Here is a 24,757-nt window from a genome sequence, read left to right as displayed (position 1 = left end):
CCCGAAGGGAACCCACACAGACATGGATAGAACACGTTATCTCCACACAGAAAGGCCCCCAGGCCATTGTATATTGATAGCCCACATATAAGAGAGACCTCAACACCTGCATTACCACACTGAAGAAGAATGCATGCAATTTAAGGGGATACATTTATCTCTTTACCTTTTGAAGGAATGCCACTGCTTTTTTTATTTATTTATTTTTTTTAGTTTAGTTTTTTTTTTTTTTTTTTTTTGCTAATTAGTTGTAAGGTAAAAATATTCTTTCAATTCTGAGAAATAATATTGCTCTGAATTATAGACAAATGTGTCAGCTTAATTCCCCTTTCTGTTTCACATCTGACTGTTCAAGTTTTAGTTCCTGGTAAATGCAAACATGTTTGCTCCTATTATCTTTTAGTGTCTGTCTAATAGATGGACAGGGAACTGCTGTGTAAATGTGAACTGTAGGAGTTTCAATGAAATGTCAGCTATCATCTGCTACTTTCGTACAGAGGGGGGATTTTTTTCTCTCGTCACTTGGCTCATGAGTAGTTCCCACGGACAACGTAGGAGGAGACTTGTTGAAATATCACCCTCTAGTGGTGTGTTGAGGTTACATATATTTTCACAGTGAGAGTCTTGTGACACTTCCCTTTAAACTCAGTATATCATGCGGTACCTCAGTAATGATACGATCTAGATAAAGCCAAGCAAACACTTACGGAGTTTATCTCACATTAAAGGTCTTGCAGTACAGAGCTGTATTTCAGCACTAAGATATTTAGCGCTGATACTATGTGTTGATGTGCCCTATCTGCTTATCATTGGTTACATACACTGGGGACATTTTGCCTTTATTTATGTAATAATAAAGAGCTGTGACAAAGATGAAACATGGGGAGCTGGAGAGAGGGGTCGACATGCCACAAAGGTTCTCACTCAGGTTCAAATCTGGGGCAGTGTTGTTATGTAGAGTAGGTCTTAGACCACAAAAGCACCATGATACCCTATATTCACAATTATGTGTTGTTTCATATATTATATATACAGAGAACACAGTAGAGGCAGAGGTCCCCTTATCATGCAGCACCCGCATGTTAAATTGTTCCTACATAGTGTGACAGGGTGAAAGATCCAGGAAGAACATACACTAGGAAGCAAAACTACTGTAACCAGTGAAAAGCTTACAAAGGGAGACATGACAAAGCAAAACACTCAAACAGTACCACCCACACGAGTGAGTGAGGGAACATTTCTTTATTTCCAGGATTCAGTGACAGAGCTTGTTTACCCTGGCACTTTAAACTGTAAACAAGCATATTGAGGTGCAAAGTTTTTATATTTCTATGATAGTTTTGATAGTTATTGATAAGGCACCCTGCAATAAACTGAAACATATTCTTTTCAGTTTATATTATTCTATAAATAATATAGTATTTCGTTGTATGTGAAAAGTATTCAGTCTCAGCATAAAAAAAAAAAAAATCTCTGTGGAGAGAAGGCCATTTTGGTTCAGCTCCCTGTGACAGCTCAGCTGCTGTCATTTGAGCCATAATGGAGCTTCATACTGTGAAAGAAGTGCTGACAGTCTCTGGCTGCCACCAAACTGGTCTGGCAGGTGAGAATCTGGTGCGCTGGGCACGCCCGTCTGTGTGAGGTCAAGAATGAAGGCTTGAGAGAATGATGGAGGCTACGAGTGGGAGGTGTTAGGGAAGGAGGGGGAAGGCAGACCTACCTGTTACTGCTTGGATGAAAGTCAGTGACAAACACACAGTGAAGAAGAAAGGAGAGGAGAAGAAAGGGAGAGAAGAATAGAGGTGTTAAAAGTGGCGTCACCGTGCTCTGACCACTGTTCCCGTGACTGACTAAACACCTGGATGAGAAAAAGTATCCACCTTCCTCCTTTTACCTCCAGTCTCCCCTCTCTGCTGCCCTGAGTCCGATGGCAAAGCATGACCCGGTAGGTTCCTATTGTGTCTTTCTCTTTTACTTATAACAAAAAAAAACCCTCCTTCCTCTTGCTCCAATGTGTCGCTTGGCTTCTTCAACCTTCCTTCATTCAATAATCAGACTTCCTCCTTCAACAATAGTCACTTGTCTCTCAGACTCTTGATCTGCTTATCTGCTTCTCTGTTTGCTGAGTGTATTGTCTTGTCTTAAACCTATGTGGTTTTCCAGAAGGTTGAGGAGTGCTGACCAGTGCAGGGATTAGAGGCTGACATCAGAGGTTTTATTTGTTTCAGTTTACCTGCCTGACTGCAGGTAAGAAGGGAGTTTGATTAGGCTTTTACTTAAATAGGGAACACTGTTGAAGTGTTTAAAGTGCTGTGCTGCTAAAGGGGCTCTGTCCTCAGTTTCTGCTGTGATTTAACACTTTAGGTTCCAACACTTTTGTTTACCTAACACAGGAATTCTGTTAAGTTGTAGTGTACCAAGAAAAAATGAGAGTCTAAGGATACAGGGTGTTGTGTTGTACAGATTGTACAGCTCTCTGAGACAAACTTGAGATTTTGTGTTATACAGATAAACTTGACTCATGTTAAGCACATAATGTATTGACGTTTTCAGTGGACTGACTGTGTGTTCTTACTAAAACAGGAATACTTCAGCTTTATTTCAGTTGCAGTCAGGCTCAGATCACTATATGTTCTAATGAAATGCAGAAGCCCGACTTCTATCTGCCGTGATTTCTTTTCATTCCTACAGACCAGGCAACTAAACATAGAGGGACACTTTAGTTTACCATTTCACATTGGGCAGCTTTGTAACTTTATATTACTATAGTTATTGTTTGAGTCAAACAATAGCTTTTAAATGTCATGTGAACCTCTAATCTTTTAATTTAATATGATAATGGCTGATAAAGTGATGGGCCAATAATAGCAAACCATGAAAGATGATGCATGTGTACTCTATAGGGAAATATGATGGACCTGCTTCTCAACATACTTCAGCTCAGCCATTTTACTTCAATTAAGTGGGGCGTATGCTGCCTTTAGGTGTATTTTGAAACTTGATCAGCATCCTATAGAAATGGCCTTATGAAACATCTTTTGCAGTGAGTTCACCCAGAGCCTTCTCAGTGCCACTTCAACAGATTAATTCCTTTCCATAATCTTTTCTTAGACAAAGGACCCTCCTCCTGTTTATGTAAGTGTGACCATAGTGATGAATGGAGAAGAGTCCCAACAGCCATAAAAAAGACATGATCATTGGCTGTTGGGAACAATAATCGTGGCTTTTCCTGCACTTTGGGGTCATTTGCTGAGGTTACTGCTCCATGCTGCACTCATAAAGACTAATTTGACCGAATTTGAAAAGACAGTGGCAGAACCTGACTTATACACACCATAAATGTGCATCTCAGGTGTCAAGCCCCATCAAAGTATCTTAGTACAAAGGTGTGCACATTTTTTATTTGTAAGACTAATGGAAGAGTTATCATTAATGTGGCATCTCTGTAAATCCTAAGGTGACACTTCACACCTGTGATCACGTAACATTGTACCTAAGCCTATGCCTACACCCATAACTTGTAAACAACATTGCTAACACAGTGGCCCGTTTCCAGTTTTTGTGGTAGGTCAAGCTATCCCACTGTTAGCTTTAGCTACATATTTAGTGTAAAGACATGAGAGTAGTATCAATCTTCCCATGTAGCTCTCAGCAAGCAAGAAAAACAAAAGGCCAAACTATTAACTTATTTGTTATATTATCACTCTCTGTCCAAACACATAAAAGCACTGGAAGCTACCTTTCCTAACATCCTACTTTACAGTAGCTAAACGTCATATTCAGGGAAGCAGGAAGAGAAAAGATTGTTTGGATAACGACACACTATGGAAGAAACTTTCCAACTCAAATTTTGCAAGTCATGGTGGCAGAAAGTCAGAGACACATGGAATCACTTATATTAGAGGTTTTTGTTTTTTTTTTCACCAGGAAGCATCTGCTAACCAGTGTATTTGTTTATCATGAGCCATTGGCAGTGAGTTCTTGATAGAGCTTAACCAAATGGGTAAAAGCACTTTTGAGTTTTAGCTCCCAATCAAAACTTATTTTAGTTGCCTTTCCTCTCCCATATTACCTCCTATTTGTAAGCAGATGTTAACCTACCTGTCCCAAAAAAATCAAGCACTGATTAAATCCTCTGTCTGAAATACTTGATACGGCTACTGGGATCTGCGAATCAAAAAGGGCAGAGAAGATAACATGAAAGGAATGAGGAAAGGAACTGTTAAAACATGATCCTTTAGACTCTGTTGCCAGGATACATCACTTGTGTCTTTGTGTGTGAGGTTGTTACCCAGGTATGGACTTAAACATGGACTTGTGTTAGGTTTGCATGGCAGACAATGGGCTACGTGCTCAATCCTGGCAACCTTAAGCATACAGATTTATTTACCTCCCTATCTATCGTCTGTCTATCCACTGATACCATTATACCTATTAAATATAGCACAGTGCTTTATTTCCTCAGGTAATAGATGACACAGCAATAGACAAAGATTCCACATCACATTGCATGTTTTTACAATAAAGGATTTTAACTTCTATTTGATAACCTCTCACTAGCTATTAATTTTCCTTCCATCCCTTGTGTGTTTTCCCCACAGAAGGAACCCCCTCCTCCTTACTACTCTGTTGATGTACACACCCAGCCCCCCCTCAAGTCCTACGAGGAGGTGGTGTATGGTGTGGGTCCAGGCCTGACACCCCCCAACCAGCCACGTTACATTCCCCAGTATCCACCACCTGTGGTTGTTCACCAAGTCACACAGCCAGGCATATGTGAGTGATATCCCTTATTTTGCTGAGAATACGACTGATGCAAATGTGTGAGCAGACAAGTGGAGTCACTTCAAGGATTATCAATGTGTGTTTGTGCACTTAAGTTTGTATACTGTCTGTGTCCAGCCCCCAGTGGTAAGAGGAAGAGATGCTGTGAGAGTAATGCCCAGTGTTATGGAGGGTCAGGGGGAGCATTACTGCTGCTTGCTCTGCTGGCACTTGCCATCTGGCTTGGAGGTACACTGTGTTTATTCCTACAGATCACTGTACACTGTCATTAATTTTCATCTGCTGCTCAAATTTATCCAGGACTATTGTAACTGCCTGAAAATGAAAAGTTATATGTTTCTTGTGCCGTGTGGTTCCTTAACCTTTTAAAAATTTTTTCATATCAAATTTTTTTGTCAAGATATGGTATTAGTTAACCATAACGGTAACAATGCACACTGTACCTCTGGTTACCCACACTCATTACTACCCACTGTGCTCCCAACAACAGTTCGTTATGGCACCAGGCTGGCAACAGCAGCGATCCTTTACAATGAGGACAACGACGACAGAACCGAAGAGCCGTTGCCAAGTTTTGACACCTGCCCCAACAATACTGTTCAGTGTGATGGGATAGTAGAATGCCAACTGGGCAGTGATGAAAGTAATTGCGGTGAGTAGGCACAACCACACACACAGACCTAATACAAACCAGACTAAAACAAGGACACATGGTGGAAAAGGATGGGTGGACACTTGACATCCAAAAGGACACCCTCAAAATGAAAAACGGATGAGAAATTTCTTTGTGTTGATTTCCCAAACACAGATTTGGTGATGTGGATTATAATCTATGGCAGGCGCTTGTATTTAGTGTCAATATTAACAACAGTTGAAACTCTGCAATATATAAATAATATAATCAGTAATTATATTTTTGTAGTACTTTTTAAGTGAGAAGTAAAAAGTGCCTCCACCGTAATTCAACTTTGACTTCAGTATCAAGGAATTATGTAATGTGACACACACCAGCAGACATGCATTTGTCTTGCAAGTTGAAACTTTAATTTATTTCACATTTCATTTTTACTTTTACCATAACTGTTTGTGGTAACAACAGCAGCAGCTGCACACAGGTCAAACACTCTTGACATGACCCCCTGAAGAGATTCCATCTAAGTGGTCTTCTATGTTTTGTCTCTCTCCCTGTCTCCCACCAGTGAGGTTTGGTGAGGGCTACAGTCTACAGGTCAGGACATCTGAAGATGGCCGCTTCCTACCAGTGTGCTATGAAGGCTGGGATGAGAAATATGCAAAACAGACCTGCACTCAGCTGGGCTTCAGCAAGTAAAGAATCACCACTTTAAGTTTAAGCTAACTTGACCTAAAGCAAACAACATCAATAAAAAGGTCTAAGAATAGGAGCACTAAATGCTGAAAACCATCTTGGATCTTCACTCTAGCATCATTTTTTATTTTTTTACCATTCCCCATCATCAGTCAGAGCTAGCTCTGGCTTCACGAGGGAGTGATTTAGCTCATTATTTTGCCAGACCCATTTTCCAATGTGGGGTTCTATCTTCAACCTGTGATTTACCCTCTGAGATCCATCTAATTTCTCCTCACCTACTGCTGTGTGTTTAGGGCTGAATTGATTCTCCACAGGTCTCTCTGGAGTGTGCCAGAGCCAGAATGAGTTTGCAGACCCAATCAGGCATTGTTTCAACAAAATGGTCTCTGTATGTGCAAGTTTATCTCTTCGGCTTTTTGATATGCCCTTCTCTCTATCTCCAGTTCCTTTGTCACCAAAGCAGTGAAATCCAAGGGCCAGTCCATTGGTTTAACGTTAACCAGCAGATCATCTTCACTTATCCAGGGTGCGGTAAATGTCAGGTATAGAAACTAGTCCCTTTTCTCCCCTGTTTCATGCACAGCTCACACTTCATCTATGATCCTCTCGATCTCAGCTTATGATGAAATCTATCTCATCATGTGAAATCAAACATACAATGTTTGTAGAAGAATTTCACAGGTGCACATTGTTTACTGTATGTGTTCATGTTAATTAACATGCTTTTCTCATTGTTGATTTACATAGTTCTTCCTGTCCATCCCGGGAAACCGTCTCCCTGCAGTGTGAGAGTAAGGAGCCTCCATCTGTTCCTACAGTCATGTGTCACACACAGTAACACATAAGCTCTCTGTATCTCTCTCTCTCTCTCTCTCTCACACACACATACACACGCAGTACAAATGACTGCACATCAACAACAACAAAACATGAGTATTTGATCAATATCACTTGACATTACTGTAGCATGCTTTGAATCTTTCTTTGAAAGTTGATGTGATAAGGTTGAATTTCAACAATGAGGAAACCAACAATGAAATACTACATATCACAATATCACATACAGTGTATGACAAGTAGCATGCAAGCTAGTTCAGGCAGGCAACATGGCTTACTGCACATGGCATTAACATATATCTAAGGCCCCCTTTTAGCCATGTTTAGCAAAGCTGCTATTGCTTTGCTCACTCTTTATCTGCCATGCCTGCTGGCATCCCGCTTACCTGAGAACTATACTGTTACTTTCTACTACTGCTGCTACTGTTCATGAACTATTTCATCCACCTGTAGGATCTGATCTTTCCCTAGGAGGGAGTTATTATCATCACTTTCCACATGTTGCTCTGTTGAGCTTAGGCTTTCTTTGTGGTGTGTGGTTAGGTCAGAACCTAGATGGCAAACATCAACCCTTCACATATTCTACATTCACATAAAAATACATCTGAGTTGGCAGACTGAAATATGCAAAAGAAAATATCTACAATACAAAACTCTAAACAAAAAAAAAATGTAATAAATTAAAATTTGCTTCAAATCATTGATTTGGAAAGCAGAATTCTATAAATCAAACCAATATGATCATTCTATCATCACCATTTCTCTGTAACTCATTAAACAATAGTAACACTATAATACATCGTCTCTCTTTCCCAGACTGCGGTCAGCAGCAGTCTACATCCCGGATCATTGGGGGCAGCATAGCCGAGACAGGTCAGTGGCCTTGGCAGTTGTCGCTCCACTACAGAGGATCCCACGTCTGTGGTGCAGTCTTGATCTCTCCTGATTTTGCAGTGTCTGCTGCCCACTGCTTCCCAAGGTGACTGACACTTTTTTTTCTATACTGGAACAATCTTGTTAATTCTTGCAACAGATTTCATACATTGAAACACCAGAAATTTATTTTGTTCAGCCGCTGTCCATAGTGCTGAACTGATCATTTACAAAGTTAAAATGCAAAGATTGGCTCCTTCAATGCTGAAAATGTAAGCATCAATTTGAATCCACTGCTTTACGCTGAAGTCTTTTTTGTTTTGTCTTGCTGAAGTAAAGCTTTGGCTTCCTCAACACGGTTCTGGAAGGTGTATGCTGGAGTGGTGTCCCAGGACAATCTACCTGAGCCTTACCTGGTTAAAAAGATCTTTCTCAATGAGAACTACGACAGCAGGACTAATGACCAAGACGTTGCTCTGCTCAGACTCAAATCTCCAGTTGTTATCAATGGTCAGTCACATCTTCACTTCCCCAAAAACAGGGTTTCATCCTACTTTCGTACCTGAGGCTGGAGTCAGAATTTTGCCCATGGTGGAAATCTGAATCAGGAAAAGCTTTCAGTGTGATTGCTTCCATCTTGAAAATATACAGGACAGAGAGCCTTGTATGAAGAAACAAAAGCTGTTTATGTTTGGCGGGAGTATGTGTTCATAAAGAGTATGTAGTGTGGCCAGGTGGGGGACTGAATGGCTTGAAAGACAGGCCTTTCTGCTGGCTGATCCAGGTTCGAGAGTCTGTGTCAGTAAACGTTCCCTTTGTAGCTTAAACATCCTTGAACAAATCACCCAATTTCTATGAACTCCAAGAACTTATTTTGCTCTCTGTGTGTGCATTTGTCTTAAGTATTACCATTTTGAAAATACAAGTTTGCCAATGTGTTTCTGAAAAAGTTAAATACTTGTTTTCTTTTTTGTTATCCAGAGAAAATTCAGCCAGTTTGTCTGCCAACTTCTGGCCAGCAATTTCTCCCTGGATACACATGCTGGACCACAGGCTTTGGCACCACTGAGGCAGGATCAGGTATGCTCGGACACAGAGCCACTAAGCTTGTTTGTTGTATTTGATCCTAATTAGCTTCCACTGTAGCAGAAAGACAGGTGGATATGAGACAGTGGATTCATACAGTATAGCGTAAGCACAAGTAAATTCAGAACAGATCACAGTGCACATGAAAAACATCCCTGGGGCAATAAAGTGTATCAACTGTAACACTGGATCTGGAACCCAAATTTAGGTCAAGAGGCGAGATTACAATCGTCAACAAGAACACAGTCAGACAAAAAAACAAACTAATCCGGAGAGCTGTACAGCACTCAGGCAGACAGCCATCAGAAGAAGTACAGACAGGCAGAACACAACACAATAAAGTCTGGACCACCTAAGGGAACATGGATGCATGAGTAATGTCTGTCCTCTATAAACTGAAGCTGACAGCAAATGAGAAGGATGGAAGTAAAACAAAAGTAATGGCTGATGGGAGGCTTGATAAGGAAAGTCAAACCCCACCATAAATCTTATAATCCGGAGACAATAGATGGAAGACATGACAGTGGACCAGCTGTTGCCATGGCAGAGCATATACTGTATTTATCACTCAGGTAAAACTATTTTTAAGGTCTATGGAAAAAATGTAACATATATTCAACCGCTGTTTTGACGTATTTCAGAGCCTTGTTAGAAAAAACAAATGAGTACATTGTTTTCTCCAATACAGGCACTGCCTCCAAGGATCTGATGGAAGTGTCTGTGAAGCTCATTGATACACAAGTGTGCAACAGCCCCCCCGTGTACGGAGGCGCTGTGACCAATAACATGATCTGTGCTGGGGACCTGGATGGAGGCAAAGACTCGTGTCAGGTGAGCAGTCAATACCAAGGGACAGTATTACGGTAATAAAATGGATATGCGTTGTGCTTTTAACGCAAAGCTAACTTTAGAGGAAAGTAAGGAGGAGCTGTATTTTTTCAGGGTGACAGCGGTGGACCTCTGGTATGTCAGGGAGACAACCGTTGGCACCTGGTGGGGATCACAAGCTGGGGAGCTGGCTGTGGTGAAAAAAACAAGCCTGGCGTTTATACCAAAGTCAGTAGCGTTCTGCCCTGGATCTACAGCAAAATGCAGGTAAGAATGGATGGAGAGAATAAATAGTGTGTGGGCGTGTTTGACATCCAAATGATTAGGATGCATTTCCACTCAACTGTAAACTTTTCCTGTGCCCTCATACAGAAAGTGAAGTGATGTCCCTCTGTCTCCCGCCGGTGCTCCCCCTGCACTATGAAGTCGTCTTGGGGAGATGGACGGACTCACACACAGATGAAGGAATTAATGAGAAGAAGCTGTGAACAGAAAGACAGACAGATGAAAGACTGGGGGGAGTGGCAGCGCGACAAAATGCACAAGCTGGACACAGGACTTCTGCCTTGGTGTCCTGCATCATCTACAGTATACTCATCTTCTGTCACACATCTGTTTTGTGTATTGCCACATTATTAATACACACTAATCGATGCTATGACTTCAGTCTTGCATTCTTAATCCCCCCCCCCCCCCCCCCTCTGTCTCTTGGTGTCTCGGTCATACAGTATACCTACCTATGTTTACCTACAACACATGTGAAGCGGGCTTTAAAGATGGCTGGCTGTGATCTTTTTAATTGGTTTGAGGACGGTACTCTTTACTGATTTACGATTGTAGAGGTGTGTTTTTTTCCCCTCAGGGACACATCTCAGGCTTTTCTAATGCTAACTGTTGTTTACCATATAAAGATAAAAAAAAAGACACTTTATGTATTCACTTTATGAAGAAAGCAGTGTGACCCTTGGCCCCATTATTGAGCTGGCACTCTGTTCACCTAAAACTCCTCTTCCTCTCCTCCTCCACACTGTGATTTCTTTTTTTTTTTTTTTTTTCAGAAATTGTTATTCTTATGTTGTATATCAAGGTGTGCCTCATCTGTGTCATATTTATGCAGCTTGTATGTGGGATCATTGAGCATACAGATGAAATAAAGATCAAAGAAAAATACTTATTGTTATGGCATTGATTAATCACAGAATGAAGCCTGACCCTCACAGACTGTCATTCACACATGAGGTTGGCGTAATGCTGCATGGGGGGGGTCTATGATGGGTGTGTGTTTGTGTGTGTAAGAGAGGGATAGAGAGAGAGAGAGAGAGGGTTCAACGCACAGAATAAACAGTCACTGGAGGAGTCACACTGTTATCCATCACTTCTTTTTTCCCAGGACAGGTAGATGTGAGAAGTGTGTCCATACTGGCAGATGAAAATATTTGGAACGAAAGCCTAGTGAGAGAAACTGATTGATTTTCGTGGGTGGATATCAGTTTGGTGGCCAACGGGTCCGCTGGAGAAACAAGAGGTAAGTTGAAAAAGCGCGCACATATGATGTGTTAGGTGGTGTTATTGTCATTTTCTTGGTAAAATGACGGTCAGGAGGGGCTATAAAAGCCGTGAGAGGTGGATTGGAAGGGGACGCAAATGTTATCAGCCGGTTGTTTGGAGAACACAGTCTAATTGAAATAAAATCCTGTAATTAGGGATTTTTCACGGAATCACGCTTCTGAGTTAAATTATTCAACATGTGTGGTGTTTGCGATATTTACACACCGCCGGATATTGTTTCATTAACTTGCAGAAATGCCGTTTGCAGCGCTGCTTTACCTGTTATTCATCACTGGTCTAATATACCATGAGGGTGTGTCTACCCTGGCACTGATCACTGTAACCTTCAAAAAAATATATAGGCTCTGTATTTGCAAATGTGGATCAAAGCTTTAGAAAGAGCGTGAACGATTCACTTTCCCTGACGCGACTGTTTTGCCTTGTAAGTTGAAAACCAAATACCAGATGTCATGCATGATGTCACTGCTTTCACTGTAAACGGGTAGTCGCTTTCACCGAGACGGAAAATCACAAGGCGGACGCCGGCTCGCTGCTCAGCTCCATCAGAGGATCCACAGGTTGAAGGACGCAGAAGTGGATGAATGCGCAGACGTCACCCATCGGATGCTGGGATGTACCGAGCATGATGTCCATCCCGAGCCCGTCAGTGCAGCCTGTGCGTCGGCGCCGTCATGGAGAGCTTATCGGTGCGCTATGGAGGTCGCTCCTTGTTGTGCGCACAACTTACACCCGTAACAAAAGCTACCGAATTTACCACCACTGCCCCCTTTAGCTGACGTATACGTTTATAAAAGGTTGTGCGGCCATTGATCGTGGAAACGGACTGAATTCCGACCGACTTTAAGGCTTCGTGCCACACCCAGTTTTCCTGTTTGTTTGTGGACCCTGGTCGTCCGTGTGTTTTCATCTTCACCCATTTCTCGTTCGGCGCCAGAATTTTCAGTCGGAGACAGTTACCATAGAGATAACTGGACACTATGGAACTACGCACGTTGTTGTCATAGTGATGTAACATCATTACGACGGCAGATATAGGGGACCAAGCCCCGCCCCCCTCCCCATAACAAAGGTTATAGATGACCTGCGGCTTGACCTATTTATCTGCCCTACATTTGTTTTATTAATGTTGAAAAATAGGAAACATGTTTTTAATTGACACTGAGAATTTAATAGACTATTTAATTTGTATAAACACTTATAGGCTATAGAAGCCTCAGGGTCCATCCAGAAACATGCACAAAAGCTTAGAGCAAACTGGAGAGAATCCACCTAACATTTCAAACCTTGCATTTAAAGAGGGACACACAGATAAATTAACAAAGATATCCAACCGGACAGGTACACGTTCTCTCTGAGACACGGGCAGGTGTAGCAGTATTTTATGTGAAGTTGCATCTGCACAGCACAGGGCAGGATCCTGAAGACCCTCAGGACACAATTTGAAGGGTTGGTGGGTGTGGTCTTATGTAGAAACACACATAATGGACTCTATGGGAACACTCTTTTTGATATTTTCTGTCTGTGATATAATCTGTCTGTAATGACCTTAACCACATTCTTCCTAATTAATCTGTCTAATCTAAGCATTCTAGGTATTTCTGTCAGAAAAGTTTGAGTCACACTAATCTTACGATCTTCTGAGACTCATACATTTGCCAGATGTAACGTCAAAGATTAGACTGTTATTTTTTATGTCTCACTGGGGGTTGATCCCTCTGCTGCCCATATCTACTTCATCATCTCCATGCTCTCATTGCTTTGACTCATTGTTTCTTTTTTGACTGCCTACTTGTTTCTTTGCCTCCCCCATCACATTTACCTCACCACATTTTCTGACGTTTCTTATTAAAATTCTGTAAATTTTATATTGGAAATACCACAATCATACAGCAGACTGCCGTTCATCTGCCCTATCCCCTCACACAGTGTCTCCTCAGCATGCCCTTCGCCTGTACTTTCCTGCCAGACAAGGTTGTCTCCTTCTACTCATCCCCCCTTCTCATTGTCTTCTACTCTGCCCTTTCCTTGTCCCCACATTACAGCCTCCCTCCCTGCTATTTCCTTGTCCTCCTCAAAGAGATACGGTCACCCTGCCTGCCCTTTTCCTCTCCTCTAAGATAAATGGGAGCCTGGCACTGGAACTTGATATTTCTAAACAATAGTGTAGATATGGTAGATTGAGGAAGGATGGAGATGAAACTGCTCAGGTGCCATGTATCATACCTGGGAAGAGAAAGGCTGGCGCTGAATGGCTGCTCGATACAGTACACTGGGCAGTGCCATGCTGCCAAACACCCTAAAGCGTTCTCATGGGAAAAACATGTGACACTGACCCACTAACGGTTAAAAACACTCCCCTTCAAAAGAGACTCATATTGCAACCAAAACAAAAGTGATGTTTTTAGTGTCTTCTCATCACTTTCTTTGTTTATGTGAGGGTTGAAAATATTGGTTTGAAAAACCGAGCCCTAGTTTATTGGTAATGGTGTATTGGAAACAAACACACAAAAAAACAAACTTGACGAACTGTAAAAAAAAAAAAAAAAAAAAAAAAAGGTTTATATCATGAGCTACTGTATTGTATAAAATAAAGGTGGATGTACCGCTCAGCTTGGGAAAGCAATTTGTTGAACGTATCAAGTGTTTTAAGAATTGTGTTGCCAAGAAGGATGAGATAAGATCTTTCTCGGTCTAACAGTACTGGTAACTGAAATGTTTGATGTTGCTGCATACACAGTCAAATTCAAAGTCAACTTTATTGTCAATCTCACGTTATGTACAAAACATATAGAGGATTGAAATGATTTTTGTTCCAGTATAAGCACATACAAGTAGTAAAGAACAAGCACAGGATGACTGTGAAAACTGTATTGATAAGAAATATGGTGCAAAAAGTGATGGAAAGCTGTGCAAGTAATTTCTCATACATAGGATGAGAAATGAGCAGTATTTTTAAAGTAGTGTCTGTGAGTAGTGTGGATGTTGTTGGTATCAAAAGTTCCTATAGCTGGGGCTGTTGGACTGTAGGGGGAGGAATGGGTGAGTTACAGTCCAGACTTCATGGAGGCAGAGGGGAGAGGGACTAAAACATCCTGACAGCCTGATGGATAAAGCTCTCACCCAGGCTGGTGGAGCAGGCTCGGAGGCTCGGGTATCTTCTCCGGAGGCTGTGTGAGGGGTAGGTGGGGTCACTCGCCATGCTGACTCTTTTGTGGGCTAAGTGGATGTTGTAGACCTGTAGGACGGAGAGGACTGAGGCATCGGTGATATTCCCAGCCATGTTTATTATATGTGCCACAGGGACTTGAGGTTGGAACAGTGCAGCTCTCAAACTAGTACATGTCAATCTGAAATCAGTCATCCTCTGCTGGTGATCCCTCCTTTGAAAGGTAACCAGACCATTAGGACACAATTGTGATGCAATCTTAAATGAAAACAGCAATAATTACTGTCAATAATACAGTCTTTCAAGTTTGGATTTGTATTGCATAAAAGTCTGCTTCCTTTGCCCTTAAAAATAGGGGCAGGTGTTGTGGTGTGAATGTCCATTTAGGATTTTGAGTCTGACTAATTGCTTGGCCTTTAACCCCACATTATCTTTGGTCCCTCCAGAATCAGTGGAGGTTGTCCAACGGACCATTCAACCCCGGACACTTGCTGTCATATCTATGCCATTAACAAGTCTCTTAGTGAGAGGAGACACAAAAGGGCATAAGACCTCTCTCCATCCACCAGCCACCAGCAGCTTCATCTTTCCCTGCAACAACCTGCACTTCCATTAGTCTCTCACTCTGAACACTGCCAGTGCAGGAGACCATCCGGATGAACACACATCATTCCATATTGCTCTTGCTAAATATAGTGCCCGGATCAAATGATGTCACCTTTGCAAATGGCTAAGTAGCTGCCTCCTGCACAACTATATTTTCAATTCAGGTTTTCTGTCATCAGTATAAAGCTGCTTTAAAGTTTCTCATTGAAAACCGTGATAGAAGGGCTTACGAGCTGTCTGCGTCTGTCGAGTAAGATCACGCTTCTCTCCAGCCAGCTCTCTCTGTTTGTCCCACATCCTCTCAGATATATAGAGGTTTTCACACCAGGCGGAGCCGCATGTGATGATTGAAAGATGAGGAGGAGGGGAGAAAAAAAGGTAATGAGAGACTGTGTGAGACAAGATGTCAGACATGGACGATAAGCACTAACACACAAAGCTAGGAGACTACTATGTTAACCAAAATATGTACATTTAAGGTTCCACGGCACAGTCAGGGGGTTTACTGTTGTGAAAACTGTCACAGAAGCACGTGTCAAAACACAAGTGTCAAATTTGCAATGGCAGGGAATCAGTCACAATAATTTGTACTTGATTTTGAGTGTCTAAATCAAGTACAAATTATTGTGAATTGTGAGCAAAAGCAAGTCATATATGTTTATTCAGTTGAGCACACAGTTTTATTGCCTGAACAGAGATGACCTACTTATGGACTGTTTGCTCTAACTGTGCTAAAATCTAGACAAATTATTGTGTGTTTGGATGTTTTCTAATACAAAACAGGTAGTGGCAGGTGATATCAAGTGGTGAAGAGAAATAGTTTAGTGCCACAGATTTATCTTGAATAATTGTCCTGCCTGCTGTACTTGAGCCGGATCGACATTCAATAATTAGTTTGAACTGAATATAAGTGATGTACAGTTCGGGGACAGCCATCAGTCATCACCCCTGATGTGAAAATAAAGATGTCTCTTTCAAGATGGGCAGATGTGACTGATATGCCTCAAAAGACTATATTGTCGTATCTCATCATTCACATCTGGGTTTGGTTTTAACCAATATGTAACAGTGCCTCTCTGAATGCACCAGATTTTTCATAAAACTTGCACTGTGATTCTTAGAGAGGTTTCTGTCTTGGCTCTGTGGCTGAAATAAAAAATATTCTTACTAGAAGAAGAAATTCTCTGTAAATGATAAAAGACTCTAGCAATTTATTATATATACACATATGGAGAAGCATACTCCAAACTCTGAAAAAAGAGAGCTATTTATTAGTCAAAATTTGTTTATTAATGGTAGAAAGCTCGCACTCCCTAATGACTGTGCTGCATCTTGAAAAATAAAAAATGTCCCACCTATTCCACCTAACCAACCTAAACTAGGTCAATTGTTATTTTAAGGGTAGATGCCTTTAGCCTAATGGATGCCATAGGCCTTCAGTTTCGCAGCTGTCACCTTGTGTCACATTATTTCAGAAAGAGTGTGTTGCTCAGATCCGTATGAGGACTCACAAATCAAATATATGAACCACCAACATGCAATCAATAGCTGGGAGGGAATGCTACCGTCAGAGCCTCTGCTAATAACTGTAATGGAGTCTCTTCATTTAAGTGCATTATACCCTTTACCACTGATACAGCTGAAGACAGACAAACAACCAAATGGGTAGATGGACATTAATGGAGTCAGTCAGTCAGAGAGCTGGTCAGTGAGATGGTCAGAAATGAATACATGTAGGCAGACAGCCTCAAACAAGCCAGATAAAGCCTGAACTATATAAAATGTTTGGAGTCTTGAAGGCTTGAGACAGACGCTTCCATCATTTGTGTATAGAGCATACATATTGTACTGCAGACTGGTCACTTTCTATTATTTCACTGTGCAGCTTTGACATGCTTCAAATCTTGTATTCATCTATATTGAAACATTACTGTCAATACCCCCTGCTAGTTTGTTTTTATGGTTCCTGAAGATTGATGTGAAACACATTACCAGAAACTTGAATTTGATTTGAATTAGACCACTTGTAGATATTGATTTATGACTTGTTGTTGCCACCAGGTCTGCATTGTAAATGCTCCGACCATTGTTTTATTGAGACATTAGAAAAAGACAGCAGTAGATTACCTGACCTTTCAAACCTGTCTTTGTGGGAGTTTTATAAATGTGAGAACCTTGACATTTACTCTACCTAAACTATGTTTCTTCTATTCAGTTGTCACTGAATAAAAGTAAAGGAAACATTTTTTTTTACATCAAGTGAAGTGTGGCTTTAAACTTATTCAGATATAAGAGGCACAAAGTGCATGTAATTAATTAAATGTTTTGCTTTGCCAAACCATAACTGTAACATCTTAGTCTCTTACTTTTTTTTCCCAGGAGAGGACGCATTCAATTTTAACATTTTGTGTTGGCTGTAAACATTTTGTAGATAAGTCAAGCATAAAAGGTTCATTGTCGTATTGATTAAAGTAAGACAAAGAAGCTACAGCCATACAGGTAGCAGCCCTGTGACTCTGTACTCAAGTGATCCTTTGAGTGAGATGTTAACATCAGAATGCCTGCATGTTCACAATGATGTTGTGAACATGTTTTTTTTAAATTTAACATATTGTGTGTCATTAGGTTGGCAGATATTTAGTCATAAACCAAAGCACTCGCTGATGACTTTAGAAGGGAAAGTCATAGGATACATGATACCAAATTGATACCGAATTTCATGACAATCCACCCATTACTGGTCAAGACATGCCACTAAAACCAGAATGTCAAAGTAACAATAAAGTCATTAGGGTTCACCTTGTGGGGACCATGAATGTCTATAAAAGGCATGCAAAAGTTGTGGAGATATTTTATTCTGAAGCAAAGTGACACTATCGTCCCCGGAGCTACACAGCTAGCACAGCTGAAATCTTACCTGAACAACATCACAGTACTTACTAAAGGCATGTGCCAATACAAAATAGCTGAACATGAAGACATTTTGTAGGAGACACAGTGAGGCACAGTTGTGTATTGAATACCCTGCATGAAAATAGGCCAAGGTTATGTGATGTCCTCAGGGAGGCAGGAGTAATCTCTGCCAGGAAAAAAGAACACGTATGCAGTCTGCGAACATGGCTCGTTATGCAAGATAAAAACTATATCCACAGGCCTTTTGCATAAATTCCAGGGGTTTGGACAGAGTCAGTGCTGTGTGATGTGATTCTCCTTTCACAAACCACTTACTCTATGTCTGCTTAGTCTGTTTGGTGTGTGTTGTGTATATAAACTGTATGTGCATGTGTGGTCATTGTTATTGTTTATATCCCGCATTGTAGGGTCACATGTGTGATGAAGTAGCGCAGCTTACTAAAACACTCTCTCGCTGTTTTTTCCTCTTTCTTTCATTCTCTCTCACCCTCCCTCTTTATTACTCTATGTCAACAGTTGCCATGGAAACTATTTTGCTCTTCCTCTCTTCACTCCTGGTGTGTGTGGCTGGTAAGTGCCCCCCTACTCATGAAATACACACACACACACACACACACACACACACACACACACACACACACACCAATTGTCCATAGGGAGGCAGTGTGATGTTACATGAAAAGACACTCTCTGGGTGTGGGCTAGAGGGCAAAACATCAATTATTACTTTAGGACTTTATGTGTGGGTTTCACAGACTGGCTGTGTCACAGACTGCGTGTGTGAGGTCTGTTTACGGTGTATGATTAAATGTAAGACACGTAAACACATGCTCACACAGTCACACACTGCAAATAGATGATGTGGTGCTGTGCTGCAAACGTTTTTTTTATGACACTTGGAGCTTGTGTTAGGTAAAACATAAACAGACAGAATTGCACACATACAGACAGACAGATAGGAGTGTTCTGCATATTTTCTCTAATTGTTTCTTGATTTCCTGTGTTTCTCCCCCTCCTCTCCTTTTTCATTTCACCCTCTGACTCAAACTACCTCCCCTCTTGGCTGCCTCTCAGCTGTAGCAGACCCCAGTGCACAGGGTGAGTACCCTTGGTGTAATCTTTAACACCTCAGCCACAGCAGCCACATAGATGGGTCTGTTGGTTTCCAGATCAGATCAGACCCCTATGGATTGCCTCTCTGCAGCGAGCAGTGGCAGATGTATGGATTAAGTCCAAGAATTACCAGACCCAACTGTGGGTTGATTAGAAAGAGATTTTTATAGAGTGAAATCAATATTAGAGAAATAAGAGTGGTTATTTGGTCAGTAAAACAAATGATAATTTATGTGTACAAATACATCACAAGATATATGAAACTCTAATGCATATGATGTAAACAATACTAGAATTTTTCAAGCCATAATGTCAGACGAGAGTGTTAGTTCTGCAAAACCCTTGGTTACGTCCAGTGTTTTTTAAATTCATGTATTCTACAATATCTTCTCATTCAAAGTACAATATGGTTAAGGTTAGGAAACTATGGCAAATATCCTATGGTGAGGGTATGGTTAAGATTAGCCAACCAAAACACTTAAGTTTAGAGAAACATTGTGTTATGGTCAATAAAGGCACACAGATCAATTACAAGTTGGTAAAAGAACGTAGATCGTTAGATGACAAGTTGTCTGAAATTTAAACTTTAATAATGTTTGACGACAACTGATAAAATGTGAACACATTGGTCCTAAATGTGTGTTTGCTGTTATATTTTGCAGATGAGAAGGAGAAAGATGAAAACCCATTTGTTTATGGTAAGTTTAGAAAACTTGTTTCCTGCACGCACCACTGCCAAGACTCTACACATAAGATACTCTTTTCTCTTGAATGGCATCAATTAAATTTCTTCCTCCTGCTCCTCTTTCTGTCATTGACTTCTTCTGCAGACTATGAGAGTCTCAGGATTGGGGGATTGGCATTTGCTGTGGTGCTTTTCGCACTGGGCATTCTCCTCATCCTCAGTAAGTTAACCTGTGTGTGTGTGTGTGTGTGCTTGTGTGTCATCATGTTATATGTAACATACCCTTAGCGTAATCAGGGGTTACAATCAAATTAAAAATAATTAACAATAATGTAATAAATCATTATTGCATTTCCACACTATGTTTCCACACCACCGTGATCTAATTTTATTAATTATATTTTAATCATCAGGTATCACTGAATCGCTTCTAACAGTGATGACAGAGGCAATACATCTGATTAAGCCTCTGGTCAACACAGTGAATGATTTCTTATGTTTACAGGTCGGCGGTGCCGCTGCAGTATCAACCAGAAGCCCAGGTATGTCACTGTCTGTCTCTGATTGAAAATAAAAGATAAAGACTTGGTTTTGTGAGGGCCTTTTGATCATACTACATGATTTGGTTACCATGACAACATGTGGATCCTCTGTTCAGGGCCCCTGGTGATGAGGAGGCACAGGAGGAGAACCTGATTGTCTCCAAGGGTAAGATGAAGATTTTAACTCTCTGTCGGCCCCTCTCACTTCTGGCTCACCTCCTGACATACAGCCATAATTGACTCCCTTTGGGAGTTCCAATAGCACAGCGGGGGGGGGGGGGGGGTATTCGCTCTGTGTGCATCTTTACACATGTTGAGCTGTTCTGTATGTTTGAGACAGAGAGAAGGAGCATACAATTTGTATATACTTTGAATTACTGCTGGCGTATTATTGATTTCATGCCTTCCAAGCTGTTTTAGGTGTCAGTTCACTCTCATACAGTATAAATGTCAACCAATTTATTACACAAGAGCATTTTGTACCTTACATTATTGTCAAAATTAGGTTATCATAATGTTAACTGTAGGGTGACGCATTGACTGTTTTGCAATCTCTCCTTGACTCCACATCTGAGATTTCACAGCTGAAAATGAAAATTTCACAGTGTCCATGTTTGCCTGGTGTTTGATTTGTGGGGTTTGATTTTCTGACTGTGCAGCCCTGCCAACTGTGAAATGGATAGTTACATTATCAAGTCAATGCCATGCACTGGTTTTGCATATGCCTGAAGGATCCTATAGAACCAATGTGGCTTTTTAATTGGTTTGCAAAGTCATTAACTCTAACACAGATTTCATTAAGTTGGCAGCAGTGCTCATTTATACGGGGTTTTCAAGTTAGTTCAAGGATGCATTGACATCCTTGAATGCACCACCAAAGAAACAGTTTTCAAACTGCTCCTGCTTGCAACTGCATTCACATAAACCTGGTAGGATGTTGGGTGTTTTTTTTCACTAAACTCAGTTAAGTCTTTGCAAAAATGATTTTCATATGATCTGGAAGGCAGTAGTGGAAGAAGTTTTCATATATATATAGCATCATCCTTTATGTGACTGCACATAAGTGAGACAGTGAATAAAGGAGAGAAAGAAGGAGTGAAATATTTAGGAAGAAATGAATATGAGCAAGTTTAATGTTTCACACTTTTGCTTCAGCTAAATCCCTTGTGCTTGACCTCTTTCAGCTGCAGCGGCTGCTAAAGAGACTCCAGCAGAGAACTGAAGCAACTCCACGGCACCGGCTCGCCTTCTGAAATGATGATCAGTTTTATTTGATATGAAGCCACTCTAACAATGAAGAAATGGATGGTTATTATAACTGGTTATATGATTGGGTAAGAGGGGAGGTCTATGTTTAGAGGTATAATCTGTACATAAATCTTGTGCCCTAAAGACAAACCTTTAGCCTGTTGTGCTCTGTTGTGACTGTGCCAGTCCCTCACTTCTCTTGTCTGTCCCTGTGCCTTTCTGTGACAGTCTCACGATATTATTTATCTTAGCCAGTAGCACCTTTGACACATGATTGTCTTTTAAGCCCTTGAAGAATTTTCAATGTTGTGTGGTCTGCTGTTCTTTGTTTTGTACTTCTATTGCCTTTAGGTTTTAGGATTTGTCAATTTGTTGTTTATTGACATTTTGTCAGTTTTGTCAATTATCCTGGAAAATGTTTGTCAAATTTGAAAAATAACATATATTCATATATACAGTATATATATACATAAAAATAACATATATTCATATATGCAGTATATATATATATATATACACATATTTAAGTGTGTAAGTATATATATATATAGTACAGGTAATTTATAGATAAGATATACAGTTAAATATTGTTCATTTAGGTCTATGTTTGAATGGTTGGGTGTGTCTGTGTGCACATGTGATATACATGCGTGCATATCCTGTATATGTATGATTGTGTGTGCATCACGAGTGCATGCGTATTTGTAAATGTGATGAGCCTTATATAAGACAATCTCAACTGCCACAGCTCTCTGAGCACAGGAATGGTTTGCAGGTATCTGCACGAGCTCCTCCACTGCAGTGTACTTGTCTATAGTTGAGGGAGCTCCTGCATCAGCTGTCTCACTGCCGTCTTCTCCACACATGCACTCCACTTCTCCGTCACTGGCTCCGCCAGGATTAACTAGTCTCTAGACAACTATCATTAGTTTCCCCATACACACTCACTAGTGTCGCAAATGTGTGAAGCCTTGTTCTCTTTATATTTTCTTTTGTGTTAGTTAAAATTAGATTGCTTTGCGAGTCTGTATAATGTCATGATGCTTTGATCATATGTGTAGAACATTTCTGAAAAAGAGAGACTAAGTTTGGGTGCTGAGTCTGATAGAAGTAAAACTTAAAATGTATATGATTTATGTGACTACTTTAATAGTAGCCTAATGTAAGCCAAACTACAACGAGAGAACAAATGAACAGTCCTTATTGTGAATGTCCTGTCAGTTTAGGCTTTCACCAGTATTAGTTCTGAGTTTACACATTTTTAAGATGTCTGCTGTAGAAGTAAACGCTATGTTCATTCAACGCATGAGGCCTTGTTGTGTAGCAAACTGTTGTGCTTTTGGCATAAATAAATAGAAGTATGTCTGAACACACAAAATTGTGTTTCTTTTCATTTAGATAAAAAGCAGATTTTAGTGTAGATCTGAAGTTTTTCGTTTTTCAGAATGCTCCTCGGGGTGTTCATGTTTGAACATATTAGTCTAGAGAATCCGATTTCACAAGCAGCCCTCCAACAGCCCTTGTAATCAGTCTGGTAACGTCCTATCGATGTCAATCAAGGTTATAAGCTGCTATTCCTCACCTGCATAGCCAGCGACATGCTGCTCCCACTGCTGTGATTCCAAAGGTTGGCAGATCTTCTCTTTATTGGCATCAGAGTACAAAATATTGAGTAAATATGTAACTGAGCGGCTGGAATGAAATACGGCTGTGGGCGTGGAGCGATGGTTTGTGTGTGTGTGTATGTGTGTGTGTGTGTGTGTGTGTGTGTGTTAGAGGGTGGATCTGTGGGGTGGGGGTTTGGTCTGCACCTGCCTCTGAGGCAGACGAGGCCCCGCACACACAGACACACACCGGACAGAGTTAATACAGAGTCTGCAGCAGCTCAGGTGAGTAGCAACTTCCCTTTATAAACCAATGTTTACAGAAAATGCACGGGTCACAACAATCAGTCTGTTGTGTGTACTTCAGCTGGTTCAAAAGTGGTTTAATTGTTACAGTGGGACCATAGAATAACTTTCTGACAAGTACAATATTAATGTTTTAGAGGGATTTTTTAAGAATTTAAAAAAAAATAATGAATAGATCTTTTTAATTGATGTCTAGAATGTGGATTTCTGTGTAAAATAGAAAGTATTGGTATTCTTAAGATGAGAATGAAATGCTGTTTCACAAGGCAAAAAAAAAAAATAGAGAACACATGGTTCGATTAATATACACTGTAAAAGTAGGTTTAGAGGACAGACAGCACTGAGTTGTTAATGTTCTTGTTAATTGCTCCCCACTGAAAAAATCTAATAGCAGTGATGCATCACTGCACTTCAGGGGTGATTATTTGCCAAAATCATGTGGTATCAATTCTGCATTATTAGGCAGGGGTCACCACAGCTGCTCTTCCTTCTTCCATCTATAACCTCTATCAGATTGTGCAAGGTTCAAGGTTAATGAATATTGGAGCTGTAATATATTAATGAGTAACTGTCTGGTATGCCCTTGTGCTCAGTGGTGCAGTGAAAAGGCCCAGACACAAAACGAATGAAAGTCCACAATTCACAGTGGCATGCTTTAACAAAATGGAGACAGCGAGGGAAATTTTTAGTCTGTTAATCTGTGTAAATTAATGATTATAGGTCAAGAGATGTAGCTCAAAGGAGAAGCTATGTGTGAGCCTGTTTGTGTGTGTGTGTAAATGATGTAGACCAGTGGGTGGGGGGAAGAGGATCAATATCACCATTAGCCTCTTAAAGTCCTCAGTGGAGATCAAGGCAATCACTTTGCCATTAAGACTTCAGCAGGCGACCCAGAGAAGCAATTTGTCAGGACATATAGAGTTTCTGGGCCTTTCAACTACCTCTCATTTAAACTGAATAAGCCGATTTAAACAAGCCTCTACAAATCTCTGTCTTTATTAAAATGGAAAGACTACCAAAAAAACCAAATCCCTACAAATCTTTGAGCCTTCAAACAATGGTTTTCAGTTACCAGACCTGATGGTGATATAAAAACAAAATGTTCCTGGTCAAATTATTTAAAAACCGCAGACATGGAGGGATCAGCAGCTGGCGGCTGATGTTATCACTGTTAACTGCTTGTATTATGTCCCTCCAGCTTTGTCAACTGAACACACAAAGGCAACATGTCGTCCCCTAAAGGTAAGTTACACAGCACCTGAACTG

The 24,757-nt window shown here is 40.7% G+C and overlaps 2 protein-coding genes across 2 annotated transcripts; both read left to right on the top strand.

Annotated features, from left to right (window-relative positions):
- The first annotated feature begins 1,726 nt into the window (after nt 1-1,726).
- Nucleotides 1,727-10,909, top strand: tmprss13a (transmembrane serine protease 13a). Its single transcript, XM_071495771.1, has 13 exons — nt 1,727-1,945; nt 4,602-4,776; nt 4,903-5,013; nt 5,276-5,437; nt 5,985-6,111; nt 6,559-6,657; nt 6,863-6,906; nt 7,769-7,931; nt 8,160-8,335; nt 8,807-8,905; nt 9,600-9,742; nt 9,854-10,006; nt 10,112-10,909. The coding sequence occupies exons 1-13, from the start codon at nt 1,928-1,930 to the stop codon at nt 10,121-10,123; spliced, it is 1,482 nt and encodes a 493-aa protein (XP_071351872.1). The 5' UTR covers nt 1,727-1,927; the 3' UTR covers nt 10,124-10,909.
- A 123-nt stretch (nt 10,910-11,032) lies between these two features.
- fxyd6 (FXYD domain containing ion transport regulator 6) lies at nt 11,033-22,959 on the top strand. Its single transcript, XM_071495777.1, has 8 exons — nt 11,033-11,264; nt 18,510-18,563; nt 19,068-19,091; nt 19,769-19,804; nt 19,937-20,011; nt 20,297-20,333; nt 20,450-20,499; nt 21,518-22,959. The coding sequence occupies exons 2-8, from the start codon at nt 18,515-18,517 to the stop codon at nt 21,553-21,555; spliced, it is 309 nt and encodes a 102-aa protein (XP_071351878.1). The 5' UTR covers nt 11,033-11,264; nt 18,510-18,514; the 3' UTR covers nt 21,556-22,959.
- The last annotated feature ends 1,798 nt before the right edge of the window (nt 22,960-24,757 follow it).

Source organism: Trachinotus anak, unplaced genomic scaffold, assembly GCF_046630095.1.
Source record: "Trachinotus anak isolate AG129_WGS33_773 ecotype Australia unplaced genomic scaffold, CSIRO_AGI_Tana_v1 ptg000014l, whole genome shotgun sequence".
NCBI classification, from domain to species: Eukaryota; Metazoa; Chordata; class Actinopteri; order Carangiformes; family Carangidae; genus Trachinotus; species Trachinotus anak.
The sequence above is the reverse complement of the archived record's forward strand: the minus strand, read 5'-3'. Positions and strand labels throughout refer to the sequence as shown.

Excerpts from the sequence above, each read along its gene's own strand:
- tmprss13a (XM_071495771.1), top strand. Across the intron at positions 4,777-4,902 it reads AGTCACACAGCCAGGCATAT|CCCCCAGTGGTAAGAGGAAG; the intron begins GTGAGTGATATC and ends GTCTGTGTCCAG. Across the intron at positions 6,907-7,768 it reads CGTCTCCCTGCAGTGTGAGA|ACTGCGGTCAGCAGCAGTCT; the intron begins GTAAGGAGCCTC and ends TCTCTTTCCCAG.
- fxyd6 (XM_071495777.1), top strand. The coding sequence starts at position 18,515 with ATGGAAACTATTTTGCTCTTCCTCTCTTCACTCCTGGTGTGTGTGGCT. Across the intron at positions 20,334-20,449 it reads AGTATCAACCAGAAGCCCAG|GGCCCCTGGTGATGAGGAGG; the intron begins GTATGTCACTGT and ends TCCTCTGTTCAG. Across the intron at positions 20,500-21,517 it reads GAACCTGATTGTCTCCAAGG|CTGCAGCGGCTGCTAAAGAG; the intron begins GTAAGATGAAGA and ends GACCTCTTTCAG.